This window comes from Pygoscelis adeliae, unplaced genomic scaffold (assembly GCF_000699105.1).
Source record: "Pygoscelis adeliae isolate BGI_AS28 unplaced genomic scaffold, ASM69910v1 Scaffold11, whole genome shotgun sequence".
NCBI lineage: Eukaryota > Metazoa > Chordata > Aves > Sphenisciformes > Spheniscidae > Pygoscelis > Pygoscelis adeliae.
The window spans coordinates 1,886,949-1,910,531 of NW_008824059.1; the positions used below are offsets into that span (position 1 = coordinate 1,886,949).

Below are 23,583 nucleotides of genomic sequence, written 5' to 3' on the forward strand. Positions count from 1 at the left end.
AGAGAGTTGGGGTTGTTCAGCCTGGAGAAGAGAAGGCTCCAGGGAGACCTTATTGCAGCCTTTCAATATATAAAGGGGGCTTGTAAGAAAGACAGAGAAAGGCTTTTTACCAGAGCCTGTAGTGATAGGACAACGGGCAACGGCTTTAAACTGAAAGAGGGTAGATTTAGCTTGGACATAAAAAAGACATCTTTTACAATGAGGCTGGTGAGATACTGGAACAGGTTGTCCAGAGAAACTGTGGATGTCCCATTCCTGGAAGTGACCAAGGTCAGGCTGGACAGAGCTTTGGACAATCTGATCTAGTGAAAGATGTCCCTGCACACGGCAGGGGGGTTGGGCTTGATGGTCTTTAAAGGTCCCTTCCAACCCAAACCATTCCATGATCCAATGATTTTATGATTCGTCAGCTACTGAATCCCTTCTGTAGCCAGTGTAACCAGGAATATAGCCAGTGGTGTAACTACCCCTTCTGCACTTTCCTCCAGGCCTTTCTCTTTCTGATTCTCTTCATCCTCCAGCCTTTACTAGGTGCAACTTTCTTCTCTATTCTGTTAAGCAGTCAGGCTGCAGACATGAAAACCATTTCAACTGCCACACATTACAACGTCAGTGCTCAGGGATTCTTTCTGTTATTGAAAAAAAGGTTGATTTTTTCTACTGAGGATTGTTAGAGAACCAAGTAATAGAGCAGTCCACTCAACAGCTGGCACTAGCAGAATGAAGGATGCTGTAACACCACGGGGAGGTGCAACACAGTGATGTGAAGGTCACAGCGTCATCAAAAGCAGGAGTGAGCAGAGCGCTGTCCCATGGAGGACCTGACTCCAGCACGTGCACTGTCTGGCAATGAAGCCCCCTACTCCATGCAAAGGCTGAAACGCCGTCTTCTACTTTTTCAGCTTTGTTCCTGTTTCATTAAATAGGCAATTTAATCTCATCTAATGGGTGCTGATAAACTCAAGCGAAGTCCTGTACCCAGCAATGAACTTGCAGTTTTTGCATTGTTACACATTACATTATATACACAGACATACATAATAACAGAAGGATGTCCCATATGAAGAACAAGAAGCAAATAATATGTGTCAAGATGCTGCCAGCTGAGGGACAAGCAAGACCAGTTCCCAGAGAAGACTTTCCTTATCAGAAAATGCTTGCTGAACAAGTGAGACAGCATACTAGGGAAAAATATTTGTATAGTATTTTTTGCCTTTCCAAATCAAACTTTTCATACTCATAGAGGCTGCCACAGTAACCTGCCTGTTTACAGTTACTTTCCTGACTGCAAGCTGGGATACTAGTCTGTTTTCAGAATAAGACCTTGAACAGTTTTGTCCAATTTGGTTTAGTACTCCCACTCCCCAAACCGTCAGGATTCAGGAGCTTAGCTCTGCTTCTCCGCATCAACAGCTCACTCTTCTGGAAAGGCTACCTGCCTTTCAAAACAGCCCAGCTGCCCTGCTGCTGTTCCTGAAACTGCTATAATCTTCTTGCCAATCATCTTATTGTGAGAGCCACCTACTCAACATTTGAGCTTCTCTACTCAACATTTAAACTCCTCTAAAGATGCTCAAATTGAAGTCTTTCATCTTTAGGAGCAGGCAGAAGAAGACTTCCCATCTGTAGCTCCATCCATCCCTGGAGAATCTGTATCCTGGCTCAGAGCAGGCGGTCCCAAGAGGATCTGCCTTTTGGAACTTATTTCCTTACTTTTCACCTTGAAATGCTGGAACAAAGAGCTTTGTTTGTACAAGCTTTGCTGTAGGACTTCCTGAGAGAGGTTCAGCCTTTAGCAATGTCCCATAAGCTCTTATACTCCAGGGGATTGTTCAGCAGTGACCTGGATCATTCATAGTTCTTTGGGAACAGATCTGTTAAGCAGAGTGGAGGGGTGAGACAGGTTCAAACATACTGGTGAAACTCTTTTTTTTCCCTTTCTGTGCTTCTCTGCTGTCATAGTTTCCTAGGTTTAAAAGATGTAATTAATATTAGAACATGTAATTAATATGACAAGACAGAAAACCTTATCCAAGCATACCAGCTCACCAGTGTATCTTTGAGGTACGTGACTTGGAACATCACCTTGGCAGTAACATACCGAGGAGAGGGGAAGGTTGCTTTCATCTCAGAAGCAAATACCACTGATGCTGAGGGTGGGGGGAAAGAGAGATTCCAGGGACCAACACGATATAACCCAGAGTGACCTTACTGAAGCTTTTCCCAGATGGAGCATGCAAGGAGCCCTGCCTGGCTGCAGAAGGACAGGATTTTTGGACAAGACAAAGGGTGCAGCAGAAGCTAGGCCGACATGTGGGTGCTGATCAAGGTAGGTTTTTATACTATTTATGTATTTATACCTACATCCTGGGATGTGCCTAGAGCTGCAGAGAAGTGACAGGCTTGCACAGCTCTGAACATGTTGCTCATCAGCAAGACACTGTCTTGCCTAGAGACTTTTCTTCACACCAGCTGACATCCTTATCATCGTATTTCAGCAAAGCTGGAAATTTTCAGCCAAGGCTGAGGCTCCACACTTCGTAGGAGCTCGTACTGTGTGAATGTGGACAATGCCTCCTGGCCCAAAATGGCTTCATGTTTAAACGGATAAGAAAAAACAGAGCATGGGAAAAGGAAGGATTATTATCCTTATTTTAAGGACTGAGATTTAAAGCCAGAGGAGTGACCTGGCAAAATTACAGAGGCAGACTCTGTAGAATCAGGAATTGACTATTCAGTCCCAGTTTTGGGCAAAAGCACAGGCTGCTATGCCTGATAATATGCAAAGATGATTAGCAGCCAGTAGGTCTCTATTTTCCTTCTTCCTTTGAGTAGATGTACTGGATTTGTGCTGAAGTAGTGGAAAACAGGCAAGGCTACATGTCTATACCCCGATACTGTGCCAGCTTCAACACCAGAGCAATTACAGGAGGAGGAATAATCCACACCTTCAAAAGAGCTGCAGGAGCTGCTGCTCTCTGGAGGAAGGGGATGCAGAAGTCAGGTTTTGACATTCATCTTCTCCAAAACTCTTGTTCTTGCAAATGGACCAAACGCTTGCAAACCCGTGCTGCTCACCTGTGCTATAATCCTCTTCTTGTGCCTGTACTGAACAGACTCAGCTCAGACTGATGACTGGCCTCCAACCACGGCATAAGGCTGTCCAGGCTGCATGGAGGAGACCAGCTTCCCAACTGTTTTTATTGGTCATTCAAAGCTGGATAGCAATGGGAGTGCCTGGACAAAGCACAAGGAGATAGAAGGATACCTTCTGTGGCCCTGCAGCATAATACCTACCTCAAATTACAATAAGTAGATGCTAAACCAGTCAAAAACATGCAGTGATTAACATCATATTCCTGGCCATGAACAGCTAAAGTATGTCAGCATTAACTGTGGTCAGCTGACAGCTTTCAATGCCCTAATTCTGTTTTCACTTGGAAGCACTCACGGAAGCATCAGGTTGAATAACCCACTCCACAGCACACGATATCTATGTGCATAAAAGGGCAAAGCAAAATTACAGCCCCTAGGCTAGCTATTGCAGATATTGCTTCTTTCAAGAACAGTCATGCAATTTTGGTCTCTGTCCCAAAAGGACAGAGTAGAACCGGAAAAGATGCAGAGAACAGCAAGAAAAATTATCAAAGGTCTGGAAGGGGTTCTCTGTATGACACAGGCCGGTGCTTATCAGGCGAGGTAAAACATGACAGAGCGGGAATATGGCAACTGTCCATAAAATCCTCAGTGGCCTGGAGAGGATGGATAAAGATCAACTGTTTACCGCCTCTTCAAATACAAAAACGAGGGAAACCACTAGGGGCACCACTCAAAACAGCAGGATAAAAATTCAAAACAAATCAAGTTGATGGGCCTTCAAACAAGGGGTGGACAATGAAGGGAAGTGCCTCTCAGGGAGCACCATGGATGCAAAAATGTGCATGTATTCAAGGGGAAACTGAACACTTTTATGGAAAAGAAATCCAGTAAGAATCACTCAGCACAAAGACAGCACATCTAGCTCAGAAGACCTCAGCTGCTGAAGGCTATGGCGAAGTGTCACACACGCTTCTGCAAGCAGATCCTGTGGGCCATTGCCAGAGACAGAACATCGCTAGGAGTTTTGGTCTGACCCAGCATGGTTGCCCTTGTTTTCATATGTATCTGCAGGTACAAAGCACTTCCAAGGCAGAGGCACGTCAATCCAGGCTCTGACACAACCTGGCTACGTACGTACATACATACATCAGGTAATCTTATGGGGAACTGTGACTACTATGACAGCAGTCACCTTCATTACAGGGATACAGGTCCTCCACATGGTCGCATCTCACAACCACATTTGTGACACAAACCACATTTGTGTCCAAGCGCTGTGCCGCAGAGCTGCGCCCTGGCAGGACACACTCTGCGTGGGGGAGCCACAAGCCTGGAGCTCATCAAAAGAGAAAAAAAGCAGGAAGGAAGGAGAGACTGAAATACGCAGAGAGACGTAACAACGAATGGGAATAGCATGTACGTGCTCAGCAGCACCCAGACATCTGGGTCTCCTGGTTAAATATCCTTGATTAAAAGTGGAGAGCTAAGAAACTTAACATAAATTAACTTTCTCCTCCTTATTGCAAGTTGGAAACTGCAAAGAAAAAAAAAAAAGGTAAAAACCAAACTCTGCTATGAATGAAGCAAGTTTGGAGTGCCCACCTCTCTGAAGAGCGCGCCATAAAACTGAACAATATACGGGCAGTCACTGCTTCGCATTACTACATCAAGGTCCATCAGAAGTTGCTTCTGTTCTTTTTCATCCACTGTCGACCGAATTCTCTGAAAGAGGAAGAGTGGCAGAGACTTTATCACTTACATGCCATTACTGTGTCCTCAGACCCGCTTGCGGAGAATCATGCCAGGTACCCCAAACCCAAGGCTGAGCAGGCAATCCCCAAGGCATGCTCAAACACACTCTAGAGAATTAAGCTGTGTTCTCAAATAAGAAATATAACTGAAAACCCCTAAAGCCATTTAATTCAGACTATAAAATCCCCAGTCCTCTCATGAGCATCAACATTTTCAGATGAAATGTCAGAATGAAATTAAGGAGCAGAGATTTCATTGAAAACTACAGCAAAACAACATATTCAGGCTTTCATTTCAAAACAAATGCCCACACAGTTCTTAGCCATGTTGAATGGGGCTCGAAGGCTGTTTTGAAATTTAACCAAGGAACATCATGTTTAAAATTTCTAAGACAAGCATAGAAGACAAAAAGGCTCCTTCCAGCATGCCTCCACCATGGCTGGCATGGTGAAAAGGGACCATCACATAACCAAGGGAACACATTGCTCTGGTAATGCTAATAGTGGGCAACAGTTCCATGAGCTCTTCTCATAAAACTAACAATTCTTGACCTAGTACTGGCCTAGGGAATATTAATACTATATAGAAGATACTATATATATATAAAAAAACCCCAAACCTATGTGTATATAAAGATATATGTGTATGCACACACTATACTTTATATATACACTACAGTCTCATTTGGACTTGAAAGAACAATGCAAGTTTGAAAATAGAAAACTGTACATTTTCAAGCATGAAGCTTGTTAAATGAAGGATGGAGAAGACCATCCACAGTTTGCCATGTGATTTTACAGACATATTTAACATCTTGCACTACTTAATGCATTCCCTGAATCACAGGTGAGGAAAATTGTGATCCTGAAGGTGTGACTCATGTTGAAAAATCATTTAAAAAACAAGCAAAAAATATTCGGCAAGAAGTCCAAAGCAACAGAGGTAGCCTGGACCCTCCTTGAGGAGAAAAACTACTTGGCTATCCAAGAAAAAAAAATTATTCAAGGCTGTGGGAAGAATCTGCAAGACACCAGCACCCACTCCCACCGACACTACTGCCCTGTGAGCAGCTGCTGGTGGCATCAAGACCACACACATTAGCAAGCACAAGGCTAAGTATATGAAGGTGCTTTCAAGGTTGGCCATTGATATAGCACCATTTGAGAAACAGTGCATGATTATGTACCTTAAGGCTATTTTGTGATGACACACACAAAATGAGGACAGCATCGACACTGTAATTTTCCTTACCTTTGGTGTATCCTGATATTTTGGTATTTCACCACTCGTTCTTAATGTTCTAGTAGCTCTAGTTTGGTCTAGACCAGTAGTTGTCATGTTCATATTGCCCTTTTCCCTCCCAATGAATTCTAGAGTGCTTGCGAAAACTGGCAAGAGACTTGCCCAGCACACCCACAATCTGCAACATCCACACCCTGCAATGCCACTGAGCAGGTGGGGTTTTGTAGTCACAAACACAGCAAGAAGATGGCTCAACAGACTAGTAACAAAACTAAAAAGCTTCACCTCTAGGTCACTGGTTCAAGTCTGTTTTACAGAAGTTCAGACACGTCACTGAAGAAAGCCTGATGAGTTTGATTATTTCTTTGTCTTGCATCTACACCATATAAAGCTCTACAAGCCCCTGCTGAGATATCAAAGGCTGAGCAGATTGAATTTCTCTTTCTAGGTGGCACACCATCAGCACTGTGTGAAATGATAATGCCGTTGCTCTGACCTCGATAGAAGACAATAGATGCCAAAGCCACCACGGTGGGACCTATGAGGAATAGTTTAGTCTCTCACTGAGATGCTACCCGCTCCTCTGAAAAGTTCACCTCTTTGGTGAGGAGCAATACCAAAAGGAGCTTTTCTCTGTACTGTAACTGACACCTCCCTTCTGTGCCAACTCCACATTTGTCTCCAAAAAGCCTCTTTCCTGGTCATCCGGGAGTCTCCCCAGCCCCCCTCTGCATTCCCCTTGCACCTGCACAATCCTGTCACAGCCATCCCCGCAGTGTGCTCCTCAAACTCCACAACTTCCCGTGAAAGCATCTCCTCCCACCTCTGACATTTCCTTCTCTGCTGTTACTTCTCCAACTCTGGAAAGCATGTGAAATATATGTTGTATGGAGGAGGCAATTTTAACAGCACCCCAGAACAACACTGAACCCAAAGATTCTTCCTTTTCCCAAACACAGTCTCCCCAGGGAGAAAAAGAAAGGGCAGGCAGAGGACCCAGAGGACAGACAGTGGGTCGGCTATAGGGCAGAGCGTCCAGACAGACACGGGAGCCAAACGACACCTTTAGAAGCCAGCATGGACTCCCCAACAAACATTGCTTCAGGGAGTGAGGGTAATGACATGATACAAGATTGAGAGGTCTCATAGAAGAGTGCTGGAGACTGGAGATTGGCAAATTCAAGCGGAGGGGAAAACTACCCGGAGCAGCATGCAGCACAGTGCTGAGCTGGGGTCAGCCCAGGCTGGAAAAGATGGCTTTGTTTAGCTGGAGCACACCAGGGAGCCTGCTGCAGGCCAGTGGCCCCAATTCATCAGCTAAGGAACAAGCGTTCACTAGCAAAACAAGGAAAAAACAGAAAAGGTGACTGAAGTCAACAGCAGCCACTACCCAAATAGCAGTTTCCATAATGACGATCTGCTGCCTAACTCCAAGGCAGAGTGCAAGACACTGCAGCAGCTACCACAGACAGGGTCTCCCAAGAACATGGGAGATGGCACGGAAGGAAGACACAAGGTGAGGCAACAGCCTGAAGACACCATTTAAGACAGGGATGGACAGGTCTGACTTAGCTTCAGGCCTTACACCTCTCAGCCTGGTCACTCTACTGCATGTAGTCACTGACATGACCAAACAAGCCACATATGGAAAAAGCGGTTTTTGAAGTAGAGGCTTACGGAAAACCTCTTTTTTTAATGGTTCCTTGATGGCCTCAAACTTAAACTGCATCAAATCCTCCAGGAGAAAATTTTTCAGCCCATTTAATACAAACACAGGTTAGGACAAAGCCTTCTGATACCAGGAACAAGAGCTCTGAAAGCTATGTCCTGGGCAGCATCAACAGCAAAAAGATAAGCTATGCTGTGGATTGGACCACTCTCAAACCTAAAACCAGACAGATCCTAGAAACTGGACCCAAAACAGAAAAGACATCACCCAGCCCCAATACACACACGAAAGGATTCAGGTGCAGCAGGTAGCGACCAGTTAAAAAAAGAAAAGGAAAGAAAAGAAAAAAAAAAGCTATAAACACCAAACTGAAAACCAACTCCTTGAGTTGTGAGACGACACAGTGCTGTCCTGCGTACAAGGGTCACACGTGTCCTCAGCAGAAAGCACAGCACAGCAGTGTCTGACAGTCTCACCAGAGGGCTGGTGCTCCCTGGGGATGGCAGGGACCGAGGACACCAAACCAGCAGGAAGAAGGGGGTTTGCCCACTCGCTGCTGAAGACGAGAGTATTTATCTACGCATCCGAAACACATTTACTGCTGACAGAAGTATGTCAGGTCTTCCACTGATCACAACTAGCTTCCCACCTCCTATAATAAGGTTCTCACTCCCTCTCACCATTTCCTTTTAGCCCTTACTTATTCACTCCTTTCCCAGTGTACCATCAGCGGGGCTTGGAGCAGTGCTTTCCCTAACTCTCAGCCAGCTACCCAAACGAATGAGTGAAACAGAAAATTCTGCTCAATAAACCATACGAAGTCAACTTGGGAGAGGGTACCTAATTGTGCGAAGAATGGAAATGGTGATTTGCAATAAAGCCAGCTTGCAAAAAGCCCCAAGACTTCTCTTCAGAAGTCATATGGGAAATCAGAAAGACAGAGAAATTTGCCCCTTGACTGAGCTTAATACGCTAAGGTGTCATTTTGGCGGGCTTTTATGGGCTATCAGGCATCCAGGTAACGATGGAGAGATGACAGAGGTATAAATAAATGTTAAATTTCTGCTCTCAGGGATATCTGATACTTGGCAACCTATTTCAGCTGTGAGACTGCCATCAGAGAAAACCTGTGAAAACCAAAGACATGAACATCTGTTTTAAAGCTATGGATGAGAGAGTAAGCCCTGACTACAAGGCAAAATGATGTGAAAGAGGCACTGTGCTCCAAATAAGAAATGGCTCCACAGCTTACTGGCTTCTCCAGGAAGAATGGGGATCTTTTATGGACACCTCATAGGCGAAGAAGTGGAAGACCACCTGTAGTCTGGTGAAAAATACTGCTAGACTAAAGAGAAAACAAGAAACCAGCAACAATATCTGAGGACATTGGTTGGAACTGGAGACTAGACTAGGCAATATTGCAGAGCAGGACTAAATTAGCTAGGTTGATTTATACAATAGATATTGGAAGATACAGAAAATTCTAGTATAGGGCTGAAAATCACTACATCTTTTGGGGTGGGGGAAAATGGAACACGAGGATTGTGGACAAAAATGCCCTCTCCCCAGTTGCCTTACTTTCCTAGGTGTAACTACTTCTGAGAGAAAAATAATTCAATTAAAAAGAGGTGCAAGATGTTTCCATGGGGCCATGACAAGAAGCTTGAAGGTCAACTGAAGCACAAACCACTCTACTTGTCTCATCATGGTGTATTTTTCAGCCAGTTGAACTGGCTGAAAAGAAACTGGCAGAAGCTGCTAATACTGAACCCCAAATGTCAGAGGCGCTCCCTGCTGCGGGGCAGAACGGGCCTGCCCGGCCCCCTGGGGCTAGGGGACTGAAGAGGAGAGGAGCAGGAGGTGGAGGGCTCCTGCCAGCCGCCTGCGGGCTCAGGACACCACTGCCGTACTCGGGCTCCTGATCCGCACAGGCGCCACCTAACAGATTAAAAGTTGGCTATTTTAAATACTCGCTTATTTATCTTGTGAACTCTTCAAACAAGAAACTTTCCTGGCCTTCAAGAGGCCTTTTTAAGTACACTGGCTAATAAAACCCACACCAGGTATTACAGTATTCAAGTAAAAAGCAGAACATCCTGCTCCAACAGGGAAAACACTCCCCAGCTTTCGTTCCAGTTTGGGCTTTTTTTCATTCATATATTTTTATACCAGTCTGGAAAAACCAAGTATGCCCAAGATCTTTTAAAGCACTTTTTTTGTGTGAACTATCACCAGTGACAGAGGGAAACCTCAGGACAGAAAGAAACCCCCCAGCTGCTGGGTGAGCTTCCCAAGAAAACCATTTCACACAAATAAAATGGGGCTTCTCTACAGTTCCTCCAATGTGGCAGACAGTCCTGTTCCTCAAATTTGTGGTACCCTCATGAAACAAGATGCACAACCCCCCAGAGCAGCTGGGACAACAACACATGGTGATGCTGGAGGGCAAATACAAAAGGGGGCTGGAGAACAGCACATACTGTGAAGCCTCTGGGATAAAACCAGGAGTGACGGCAGCGGAGCAGATCCTGAGAAGGAACCAGAGCTCTCTGCAGAGCAAAGAAGCCGGGGAGATTATTCACAAGTTACTTATGAACTGCCACAGACTGGGCAAAAACAGACTAAAGAGAAAACAACAGACCAGAAGCAAAGTCAAAGGACACTGGGTAGAATTGGAAGCCGGACCAGGCAATATCGCAGAGAGCTGGTGCTGCAGGCAAATGCCGGCCAGGGCAGGGACTTCTTCAAGGAAAACGAGGAGCCCAGAAGAGAAACCTGTCAAGGAGGTGAGGAGTTAACATACGAACTGGCCTTGCAATTGTGAATTTACAGAGACAGAGCTGGCACTGGACAAAATTGGGCTGTTCTCTTTCCCACCTGGAAGAGTCTTGACCTTATACGCCAATAAATCCTCAAGAAAATGAATAGGTTTTTCTTCAGTGAGAGGAAATCCGCAATGCCAGCTGACCCAGAGCAAACAGGGAATTTGCATCTCTAGGAAGATCTGAGAGAGGAAGGGACCTAATGAATAGGAGGCTTGTCTTTTATTAAGATTTGGAAAACATAATACAACATTTTCCAGGGGCAAAAATGAGAAAGGTTTGCATACAAATCCTCTGAGTTGGATTCCTCTTTCCTTTATCTTCTCCCTCTCTTCCCGATGGCTCTAGGAAGAGGCTCTCTACGGCAGAAAGGGTAAGGGATGCAAAAGCATCGCACCAAAGGCTGCAACTGTCTGCCTTTGAAACCAACCTGCTGCAGCCAGCAGCCTCTCAGGGCGTGAGGCCCCTGCTCCTACAGCCGCTCTAGCCTGTTCCTGAAGAGGCACATGATGGCTTTTTGTTATTTAAATAGGTATTCAAGGAGGCACAGGATGACAAAGCTGAAGGAGAGGGAGGAGCAGGACTGGGGACAAGAGCTCATCATCCAAGTACCTCCCCAGCAATGCTCCACCAGCTGAAGCTTTGCTGCAGTGGTTTCACGCCAGCGACACGACAAGGCTCGTTTTCATCTTTTGCCACTGATGCTCGAGCACAGATGAAAGCTTTCTGACTCATCCAGGGCCTGGCAGCCCTACCCGTGTGAGCAGCTAGACACCCTCATTAAAGGTGCCAGGATTACATCTGCCAGGATCTATACATTGGCTGATGAGGCCAAAATGCATAAAAGGGAAACATGAAAGAAAATGGTGCCTCCACCTGCAGATCTCAAGTTATTTTGGTGATATTTCAGCACTCAGGAATTATTTTCCTGCAGCGGTAAGAAACGTAGACAGGAAGTGTAGCAAAAAGGCTGTGCTCGGGGAGCCCCTGGGGGCAGCAGGAGCTGGCTGCTCTGCGACACCGGTGCCACACACACCAAGCAGGGAGAAATCAGAAGGCTAAGCTAAACCACGCTTCAAGGAACTCAAAGACTGTTCCTTGTGCAAAGGGATGACAGGCTAGAAAAAGCCAGAGGAAGGAGCTGGAAACAGGATTTGAGGGCACGCTCCGACAGCTGCATCTGCGTAGGCTGAGAGGTGAGCAGGATGAGTGCCTACAGGCACCAGGCTGCCTCGGCACAGCAGGAGCTGCCGTCAGCCAGAGGAAGACTCCATCACGGGGGAAAGAGCAAGGTTTCACCCACTCTTTACAATATAACTGCAGCACGCTTGTAGAACAATGAGGATTTGAATCTGTCCGCGGCAGAAGGGGCTGACAAAGCCACAAGGGATGCAACCTGGTCATGGCAGCTGCAAACAGGACTTGGCCCTTCCAGAAGTAGGAGAGGAAGATACCTGACTGCGCTGGAAATTTGCAGCAGTGGTAATGGAAATTTGGGTAGTGGTGGCGAAGGATGGAGGAGCAGCTGGGGAAGGCCTCCGTACCAACTTTCTCTGCATCTAATTAGCAGCTTCTGGAGCCATCTCTGTGTTTCACTCATCAGTACAGAACAGCCAACAACTTCTGGCTTGTGGCCTCCATAAAGCTATTTCCTACTGCTGAACGTCCTTCCAAGAACGATGTGCCTGCTGCACTGACGTTGCTCTTGGGGAAGCACAAGAGAGGGACAGCAGCACCCCAAAATAACCAGAAACACTGGCTTCACAATCCAGCTAGTTGCAGGGCAGCATTCCTGATGCCCTGCACACAGCGTGGTGCCACACCACAGAGTTGCAAGCAGGTGTCATTGAGATCATAGCCAAGACCTCAAATCACTAGACTCACATTTCTGTCTTCTCAAACCACCATCCCCCTTCTAAACGTTCTCAACCTTCTCTTACAGAATGGCATTATGGTGAAGGAGAAGAAAAGTCAAGTTCCTGCCCGCAGAGCAAGGAGAGACCGTGGAGAGCAGCTGGTTTCCCTGAACGCAGGCAGGGAGCTGGGGCTTCACAAGGCAACAGCTCCACAAGCTGTCAGGACACCACAGGCTTGAGGGAGACAGAGAGAGCAGGAGGTGGACAGCCCCAAACATGGATGGCCCACAGGGGAGATTTAGATAGAGCAAGAGCAGGGAGATTAATGCACAACCCTGGCTGCCCCAAAAGCAACGGCAATCTGAGAAAGGAAAGGCTCAGTAGTGTGGGATGAACTAGTCGCTAGTCCAGGATCAGCCCTGTCCTGAAATCTCATCTCCAATAACTGCACCGTCCAAACTGTGGAATAGCTGCTGCTGCCTTGGAGACCTTGCTTACAGTTCTTACCCACAGGTCTTCCTTTGCTCAATTTCATGTTTTATCCCCACTGGGACAAACAGAACAGCCCCTTGCCACTAACATTTTAGGAATTATGCGGTTGCCCAGACCCTCCAACCTCCCTTCTCCTGCAGGCCTAGCCATGCAGGCCAAAGGGGAGTGGGTTCAGAGAAACGAAGGTGGCACCATCCCAGCCCACAACTTTGACATTTCAAAGGTTAGACACTGTAAACCTATCAGGTTTTATTTGTTTAAAAGTGAGCCCCCAAGCCCAGCACCCCCATGGGGCTCAGACCACCTCTCTTCCCTTGGGAAAGCCAGCTCAACAGGCTGTGCAATGTCATCTCCAACTGTGTGCTTCAAGAGCATGGCATTGGTGCCTTCTGCCTCCCAGATGGGAGCTGTACCTGCATCACAGACCCTCGATGCTGACAAGATTATCCTACGATGCTGAACATCCCTTGTGCAAACACAGTCTGGGACAACAGAATTTCTGTGCCAGCAGACACATCTCCTTCTTGGTGACGTTAGCTAATCCAACAAAGCGCTCTTCTCAGCACAGCTGTACCCGCTGCAGAGCTTTGGATAACAAAGCCACTCAGCTGTAGGTATGCCTTTTTCTTACGCACAGCTATCATGATTATAGTAGCAAAACTATAGTTACCCAGGTCACACACCCTGGGTTTGAGAAGCTGGGGGTGCCCAGGCATCATTTCACTCCATCAGCTGTTTTCAACCTGTCATCTGCAAACTCCATCTACAAGTTCCACCAAAAGCACCTAAGAGAAACAAGCCTTTAGCTACAGGCAGCCTCTAGCTCCACTGGAGACTTTTAGGGATTCAAAAACAGGCTGAAACACCACTGGGTGGTGATCCAAAACACTCAGAGACCTGGCCAGTGATCCCACCGCTGTGAGAAAGTCAATATTTACTGGAGAAAATCAAAGGATGGTGGTTACTCCAGTAACCTGACACACTAGAGACAAGCATGAATTATGTTCACAGCAGCTAGAGCTGGGGCTGAGACATGTCTACCTGGCACTTGAGACCAGCAGGAGTGAACATTTCCAGATCAGATCAGGGAATATTCCAAAGAAGACAGAGAAAGTTGGAAAACAGAGCGACACAGACCCCTACATAGCTCACTTCTACTCTTTCATGGGAGCACTTACAGTTGATATCATCAATAGTTAAAAGATTGATGTCGTTAGCTAGCAGCCAGCAGCAAGCAAAGAAAAGGACGAGAGAGAGAGAGAGAGAGAGAGAATGGCTGCTGCCCACCTCACCCAGCTCAATGGACGAGCAGCTCCTCAAAAATGCCCAGTGGGCAGCACTGCTGCGGCAAGACAAAGATTACACTGTATTGCCCAGCTGGGAAATGAGGTTGCATATTGTTTCTGGTTTTAAGGTGAGTTTTTGGGTAGCATAAGGTAGAAAATGGACAGTTCAGAAAACTGCTACGCTTTCCATCTCCACAGCAGGTCTGGCACAGTAAGCACAGAGCAAAGACACTCCACCATACATCAGCAAGAGCAAAACACTCCTTAGAAGACATTCACTCCATTCCAGCTCCTCCTGGTGAGGCTACATCATGGCACATGCTTACATTAAAAAGCAAATTTTAAGTCACTACCTTATTTCACAAAAAACACCAAGAAACTATTAGATGTCAACTTGTGCCTACCACCAACCTAGGCTGTAGCTGAACCAGTGACCCAGAGGTGAAAGGCCCATGCCCCATTATCAGTCTCCAGAGACACGTGATCCCCTCAAAACAGTAGGTTCCTGATAGGCATTTTCAAAAGGGCACAAGCAATTATGAGAGCTTCACAAATCACTTGATGATATGCCCATTATACAACGCATTTTCAGCAAATAGCAGCCTTTACACTGGAAATAAATAGAAAAGAGCAGAAGATGGGTGCTAGATGGAAGAATATTAATTCTCCATCACATTTCATCCCTAATGGACTGAAGTACAAATGTAAGTATGGGCATCACCTACTTTAACTGCCATAATTTGCCCACTTGGTTTGTGGACCATTTTGTTGACAGAACCATAAGCGCCTCGTCCAATTTCTCCAAGGTCTTTCAAGTCCTCTGCTGTAAAATCCCAATGTTGTTCAGGGGAAATCTTCAATTTTCCTGATGATTCAATGCTGTGTGTTCTCAGTCTCTCTCTGTCAAAAATATTGGGAAGCAATTTTTCCACATTTTAAATAGTCTGTAAATTTCTCTTTTCAGCACTTGATTAAACATTAGAAGAGAGGGGTTCACAAAGGCTACAGCAATAATCCGACTCCACGAAGGATTTTGGTTGGGGTGGGGGGTGCAGGGGTGAGGGAAAATGTTAAATCAAAAATGACATACACTTGCCCACAGCTTCAATCAAGGATAAGTTTTCCAGCTGTGGCATAAAATTCAATGTGTCTCATATAGTAGAGTCATTCTAATCACTCATTTACACAGTTCTTTCTACTTTGCACAAAATACATCAGGCTTCAAGCAGGATCTGGTAACATGCAGAACCAAGAGTCTGAAGAGCACTCCCCGGCCCCATCTCCCCAAAGCTTCTGCTGCTCTACACCACCACGCTCCCAGCAACTGTCTCCCTTTTAGTTGGGTTTCTATGCAACATGGGCAAGATCTTCTGTGTGAACCAAGGGGACTGTAGAGAGAGTTTGCTCTTAATGGAAAACTGCAATTAATTTAAAAAAAAAACAAACAACATTTTAGGTAATCAATTTATTAAAAAACAAATAAAGAGCCAATAATTTATATTTATAAAAAACAAGACAAGTTGTTTGTGACATATGAAAACAAAACCTGCCTGTTCAAGTGTGTCTTTACCGAACACCTAAATTAACATTCTCGGGCAAACATTGCTCCTACTGAAGCCACCAGGATTTGTCTAGGTAAGGAGCAGAACAATACCCAAAATTTGTAGGACAGAAGAGTTCAAGGGTTGTTTTAAGGTGCCCCCAATTACTTGTTCAAATGCAGCAATGCTATCACTGAATTAGTAGGAAATGCACAAGTATTTTCAACAATTTTCAGCTTAAAATGCCATGCAAATTTTCAGTTTTTCATTAATTAATTAGCTGATTTGCACTTCTTGGGTCATAAAGGAAGCCAAAAGCCTGAGTTTCCCACTTTCAAGTAGCATTAACAGCATTAAAGACAGTTCCCACTGCAGGGCACACCGATCTCACACAGATATTAAAGCACACAGGTACTTCTGACCACCTTGTGTAGAAGGGAGATTCTGTCAAACTCATCCCTCGGACTCTGATCACTTCTCTTGGGCATTTGATCAAGCCACCACTCGCTTGTCCAGGGTCCGGCCAAATGAGCAGAACACACATAAGGTATCCGACCAAATGCATAAAGCTTACTGAGTTTATCAGTCAGAGGAATAAACACCTTACGGCCGATTCCACGCTGATAAACACAACCGTTTGTCAACCAGCAGCTGCAAACACTACCCAGCTGGATGCGATGGTAGACCCAACCATGACCTCCAGCGGGTTTTATTTGGAACCCAGGTTTTGTGAGGGCAGTGAGGTCAGGTCCAAAGGTCAATTGACTGGAGCAGCTACGGTTCAAATGGCTTCATCTGCTGCACTCCAGCTTCTCTGCGACGCTTTCGTTTAGCACTTCCCGGGGTTTGAGCAGCTGCATGTCCTGAACCCTTGACCCATTCGGTGAAAAGCGTTGCTGAACAGCTCCTCTCACCGCTTCTGTGCTGTGCCTGCCCTGGTCTTTCCTGCTCTCTAGCCTGCCTAGCTTGAGATTTTCAATCTGCCGCTCTCTACAGTGTCCCTCCACTGCCCTTGGGAATAATTCAGGAAACCTACTGATAGTGCTACAATAGGGCACAGATGTGACAGACACAGCAGCCCGCGGAGGCAGAGGTGGCACCCCTTCATTAGCGCTATTTACATATCATTGAGTTTCTGTGCATAATAAAACACTGCATTGAGTGGGGTTCTCCATGGAATTTGCTTACTAAAAAGCAAGAAATGAAAATAAGGCAGTAAAATGACAAAAAAAAAAAAAGATGAAAAAAAGAAAAGAAAAAATTAAAAGAAACATGACCTCCAGACTTGCCAGCTGTCTTGAGGGAGCTTACATTGGAAGCTGCATGAACCAGTTACTATCTAACTGCTCAACCATCCTATTCTGTCAGTATCATAAAAACAGTTCTTCTTTTGATGGAAGAAGGTAGGTGAGAAGCATCATGCCAAGGAGGCACCAGCAAACGGGCATTTCCTGCCTACCTCCTGCCAGCTGGCAGGCAGGAAGAAGCACAACCATTGAGAGCTAAATCTTGTTCAAAAAGGCAGGGGAAAAAAAGGCAGAGAGGTGATACCAGGAGGGTGAAATGTGAGATTTGATTTTCTGAGCAAACCCTTTCCATCCCTTGTTTCAAAACAACATTTTATACTGTCGTTCTCATAGAGTTAAAAACTTTAAATATTGACATGGTTTATTCAAATAAAGCAATTAAAACCATCTCCACTCTTCCCTCTGCCTGATTTTCTGCCCGGGAAACTTTGCTTTTCTTACCCTATATCAGAAGAGAAAGCAAATTTGAATTCATTATTTCCCTGTTACACAAGAAGCCTGTTTCTCCCCAGCTGTAGCGTGAAAGCAGATCTGTGCCATTGTTCCCGCAGCTGCAGGATGGGTGGTTCGAGCAACCGGGAAGAAGATGTGAGCTAGGAAATGCCCCCTCCACGGGTCTGCACCAAGTGCCCTCTGCAGCTGTACTCTAGTGTGGAGGAGCGGAGCTCCAGGGGTTTGGATCAAGATGTACCGTCACCGTCCACCCACAAAACCTCATGTGTTGGAGCTTGGCTTAACTTCCATTATGTATTTATGATGCCATCTGCCTGTACTGCAATCACAGTTCCTGCTTATCTTTTTTCAAATACCCAAGGAAATGGTCAAATAACCAAATGACAAGTTTGACAGAGTGACAGACACTTTAATATAGATTTTGCTCATTTAGCTAATTTGTCACACGTAAACAATGCAGTTTTCCTTTAAGCAGCATGGCCTATCTTAAGAGTCAGTAACTGGAACGCAATGATTACTTTTAGCATCAAAAACCTACACTTGATATCAGGGATTTTTCAATGTAAATCAAAATCCCAAGGGATTTCCATGCCAAGAAAGCAGCTCAAAAAAATGCAAATCTGTAACATAGACTCTCTGCATTAATAGCAAATGGAAATTTTCTGATGTAAAACAAAGTGAGGCAATAAGAACAAATTAATCAATGCAGCACATCTATTACTAGATTTGCACTGCTGCAGATACATGAGGACATAAATCCACAGGGCAGACATGCCCCTAAAATACAAAAAAGCCTGCCTAAACCCTGCACTACTTCCTAGTGCACTGGATACTACAACAGCTTGCTTCAGAAAATAGAAGGGTAACCACACAGAACAGTGTCTAGTGAAGGTGAAAAGTAATTAATGCCCAGTCCCTGCTCCTGCAGCCGATCAGATTTCAGCCCGTGTTTAGTGCTTATTAAAGTTTGCACAGATGTGGTCAGACAGATGCCTCCTCTTACCATTTCATTTTTAAGCTGTGCAATCCAAATCTCTAAGGCTGGGAACGTTGGGCAAAATTGGGCATATACTCTCCAAATGATCAGGATGTCTAAAATGGACTTCTGGGGCTTGATGTATGATTTAAAAAAATAAATTAAATAGCTAAAGAGGGTGAGATACTCCTCAAACAGTTAAAAGTGGGATTTTCAAATGCATCTTAGGGACTATAGCTCCTGTTGACTTGTCCAGGACTTGAGCTTCCAACTCCCTGTCTTGCTTTTGAAAAGTTTTAAAAGAAAAAAAAAAAAAGATGATAGGCTCAGGAGGTCGTTGCGATTACTGCACTTGAAAGGCACCAATGTGTTGGTCTTACTGCAGATGGTTTACTATGCTTGTCACAGCAGTTATTCCAGGGATTAGGAGCACCAAGCAAGACAACAACTCCTCCAAACAGTTGCCCTTTGTCAGAAATGAAAACGTTTGTGGGTCCAGCTTGGCAGGAGGCAGGCGGACGGCTGGCGCCAGGCACCGCAGCCGGGCCAAGGACAGGGTCACACGCATTCGGGACGGGAGGTTGCTCACTGCAAGCTTGGCGAGCTAGACCCACGTGGGAAGGTCTGCCACGGCTAGAGGCCCACAAAACCTCCTGGGAAGAACCACGGAGACATTGGGAAGCTCTTGGACAGGCTGTGTTAGTTCCCTGAGCCCTGCTGTTAGCACCGAACTGCAGGGATGCCAAAACCTTTTAAAACAAGCATTTCCTTGGCATGAAAAAGAAGGACTGTGGGGAGAAGCAGAGAAAAGTTGGTGGATTTTTTTAAGCAAAATTGAAAGTTATCAGACATAAAGCAAGGCTGGAAAGATGCTGTAGGTAGCTACTGAAGAGTTCTGCAGGACTCAAAGAAGGCTAAAAGTTGAGGTATTCAACATTACAGTTGACATGAATAAAACAAATCTGCAGAGGCAAAAAGATCCAAGCAAACAAGCTGTGCTTCACAAGCCTGCCTAGTGCTGGATTTTTCTAGGAAGTCTCTCATTAAAGCTCCTATTTACACTACGGTTAATGAGAATATATTCTACTTCTTCACAAGTTTGGTAAAAGCTGCTCGACACAATGGGACTTCAGAAACTGATTTGTGGTCAATCGGCCAAAGGAATGCTAAGATGTAAATCCTAACAAAAAAGCTTCCATGCAAACTGCAGGGTTTTAATAACACTGTGCACTCTTCGTAACTTCAGAGTAAAAACATGGCTTATGACTGGCTAACACGTTTCTACCAAGTCTCTCAAATAGCCTAGAGAGGTCTGTGTTACTTATAAAGCAGTTTTCAGACTCTGCAGGCTAACACTAATAAAATAGCAACTCTAGTTTAAATTTCACTGGAGAAAGTCTCCAAAAGAAGTGTTCCATTTTTTTCTAGAGGGCTGAAAACATTGGTGCTCTCACAAATCTTTCGGATTCTCGCAGGAAGAAATTTCTGTTTCCAATAAGCTGATGGGCAACGGCGTCCTTGCAAGAGGTGCAGAACTAAATTGGTTTTGCTCTGACCCATGTAAGCTGTCCTGAGGCTTAGTTATATTTAATAACAGATTCCTAGTCGTGAAGAAGAGATACAGTAAATGTGTCAAAGGAAGGAAATTATTTAATTTTGCATCTCTTACCTACTCAGACTAAAAGTAAAAGCACACTTGCTCCCTTTCGTCATGACCACGTGGCAGAAATTCTCCCTAGCATTGCTCTGGCTTCCTATGCTCCTCCTAAACTTTAAAATAAAGATATTAACAAAGTGTGGAAGATTGCACAGCCCCTTCCACAGCCCTCCAGACTCAGTCCAGCACACTGTCAAGGCTGCAGGGAGTCTCCCTGAGTTCAATGGGGTTTGGCTGAGGCTTTTAAAATGTCAGTATTTTGTATTAAGCTCCCCTGGTAAACTACTGAGTTACAATGGATTTTGATTAACCCTGCCCTTGACATGGACGAAACCTCTCAATTTATCATGGTGAAGCCTGTACCGAATTTAACCGGGGACATTAAACTCAAACTCATTTTGATTTGGACATAAGCCAGACTGCAGCACACTCGCTGAACCCACCACGGCTAGGTATTCAAAGCTTACACTGGATTCAAGTATTATTTCAGAATAATACTGGAAAAACCTGAGCTAATTAACTTAAATAACCCTTTTGAGAATGCTGACTCCTCTTCTGAAAGATTACGTCTCCTGAGCCATGGTCAGCTACCCGAGAAAGAACAGGAAACAGAGACACGAGCACATCCATAAGAATCAACAAAAGAACCCGAATATATACTTTAAATAGTTTGCAAAATGATACTGAGATGTAATATTATCGTTACCCAAAAAAATCACTCAATGGAATGACACTATTTCTGAGACAAATTCCATTACTTTAATAGATGCCATTTTTGCAGGTATGGAAAATATTTGACAATGGCTAACAGACAGTTAAGCTTACTGTAGCCTGCTGGAAAGTTTCTGGATGAGGTCCGCTTCTCTCCTTTTGAAACTGAACGGGACAATGTGATTACTACCCAGGGTTGCTTGTGTATCACTTCAGCCAGGAAAAGTTGTGAAAATGACAGGAAAACATGGTGCTGTTATCACATGACACAATAACGTATAACACAATACTCAGCTAGTCACACTACCCATGGAGCACTTAACATAAGAAACCAGTGAGCTGTATATTTTTCTTCCAAATTTCACCTCGGCAACCTCCCCTTACAGCAATGCAGCACCTGATGATTTGAACTGCATTTTAACATGTTAAATCGTAAGCAATTTGTTTTCTTACAGCAATGGCAATTATTATTTCCAACTGTATTATTACTATGATTAGAAACATGAATAATTGCATTCAACTTACTATCCAAATACCTATATATTACTGGCATGCTGTTTCCTCGAGGCACATTGACCATCACTGCTCTGTTTTTCTTGTGGTCTCTAAAGCAGGACTGACTAAAAAATTACTTTTTTTTTTTTTATAAAATCTAGCTTCCATCCTGAATCCACCAATCTAGGACTGGTGGTCTCTCCCAGGTGGGCTTGTCGTTCATCTTATCCCCTCTCTTACTGAGTAAGTTTGCATGACGTCCTTTCTTATTACCTCCAGAGCCACACAACTGACAGATAAACGAAGGTTAATTACCACTCTGTATTACGACACTTCTCTAAGAACAAAAATCAGGTTCTGGATCTCTGAGTCCCTCAAGCTGTCCAGCTTTGGAAATCTCCTTTCACAATACAAGGACCTGTTATCTCAGAACGGTTTAAGTAGCTCAGGCAAGATGCGCTCCAGCTAAGCACTTTGTGGAGGGCACACGGAAAACAAGCACTCAAGTACTTGTACAAGTGACCAATGCAGCTATCTACAAACGCTCAGCAATGCAAACTTATGGCTTTGCTCAGCTCCTTGTTGGAAACACTTGAGAGAGGTAGATAATGAGCACCATTATTTCAACTACATGAAACGTTTCTGTTTCAACTACTCTAACAAGTGATTTTTCTAATTTAACCTTCTGTATGTCATAAGATTCCAACCCTAGTCTGGGAAAGCTAAAAGCTCTCCAACTTCTCTGTCAGGATTTATTTTCTATTTGGGATTAAAAAAAACTTTGGGCTGCATCGCAGACTGAAATAACCTGAAATTCAGTGCCAAGAATGTACCTGGCACTATTTTTCTTTCTGTGGCAGACAAGGACAGATGAGAGACAAAGAAATCACCTAACTGCAAGACAGCGATTGCTTTTTCAGAGAGATGCAGCTACCACAGCTACCATGTGATAACCAAAAGAGCGCTCATAACAAGACTAAGTAGACCAAATGTGGCTTGTATTTTAAAAGTGCCCCTCCTCTAAGACATAAGACTCCTACAGACAAGTGAAAGCAATTGCCTGTTGAAGGTCCCCATGCTCCAACGGTCTAGTAGTATGGTGAGACTTTAAATGTTGGCCTCCTCCGAGACGGCTGCGTGGGGCACAGTTTTCTCCACTGACTCTCAGGAGCCAAGAGGTAGTTTTCTGTAAGCTCTTTAAAGATGCCTACAGAAAATTAAGGATGCTGTAAGGAGTTAGGCCAGTGGTCCTAGAGAATCACCTTTCCCATCTTTCACTGGTATGAAATACCCACCTAGAACATCAGAGAGACAAAACAAACCCAGTTGGATTATAGAGAAGCCCCTACATTCCTCAGAGAGGACAACCGCCTTCATGCTGCTGTAGCAAGAGAGATTTGAAACAATCACTTTCAACTGATCCGCACTTGTCTCTGCAAAGGCATCAGTTATGTTGGGCACCAATTGCTCATCCAGATTTACTCCAAGCATATTTTACAAAGGAGGGAATTAAAACAGGCTCAAAGAGAAGACTGTTTAGGGTCGCCATAATCCACTGTAGACTGGCTTGGCTCTCTCTTTTCTGAGGTTTCCCAAAATGGTGGAACCTTCACAGTGGGAGGCAAGAACATCCACCTGAATCTCAAAGATGAGGTCTGTAGTTTTCACTGACATAATATACCATGAACCCAATTAATCTAAGTCCTTCTCAGAAGTCAGTTCCTCAAACAAGCAGAATGGCAAAACCAATTCAGCCCTGCAGGCCAACCCCCACCTCCATCATGTCCATTCAATCCACCACAATGTCCTTTCCATGAGCTCTTTGTACAGCAGCTGTTTTTCCTGGGTGCATCCTGTTCATTCAGTCCAGATGTCCTCCACGGTACACACTGAAAGTCACTCATTTATGCAAAGGACAAAAACAGAAGTTGTTGACGATGACGTGTGGGGTCAAAGCAGTCCCAAATCTGCAGACTCTCCTCTCTTTATTCTCCATTTCTTGAATTTCGTGTACAGAAGACAAAAGGGATGATAGATTCCTTCAGTTTGAACCCACAAAGCAGAAGAGTCGGCTCATTTCTCCATAGCCAGGATAAAATGCAAGATATTTTACTACAAGGTGGTGATTAATGTCTGAAGAGAAAAAGGATGTACTCTTGCTCTGATGAAATGTGGTGTGATCCCAAGTACGCAGAATAGCAATGACCAAAGTTTATTCCTACAGT

The 23,583-nt window shown here is 44.7% G+C and overlaps 1 protein-coding gene across 1 annotated transcript in view; it reads right to left on the reverse strand.

Annotated features, from left to right (window-relative positions):
* MAP2K4 (mitogen-activated protein kinase kinase 4) overlaps positions 1-23,583 on the reverse strand; it is a 67,519-nt gene that overhangs the window by 36,138 nt on the left and 7,798 nt on the right. The window contains exons 2-3 of the mRNA XM_009334055.1: positions 14,944-15,118; positions 4,702-4,821 (exon numbers count right to left, since the gene is read on the reverse strand). Coding sequence (XP_009332330.1) covers positions 4,702-4,821; positions 14,944-15,118 — 295 coding nt within the window. The remainder of the gene's footprint in view (positions 1-4,701; positions 4,822-14,943; positions 15,119-23,583) is intronic.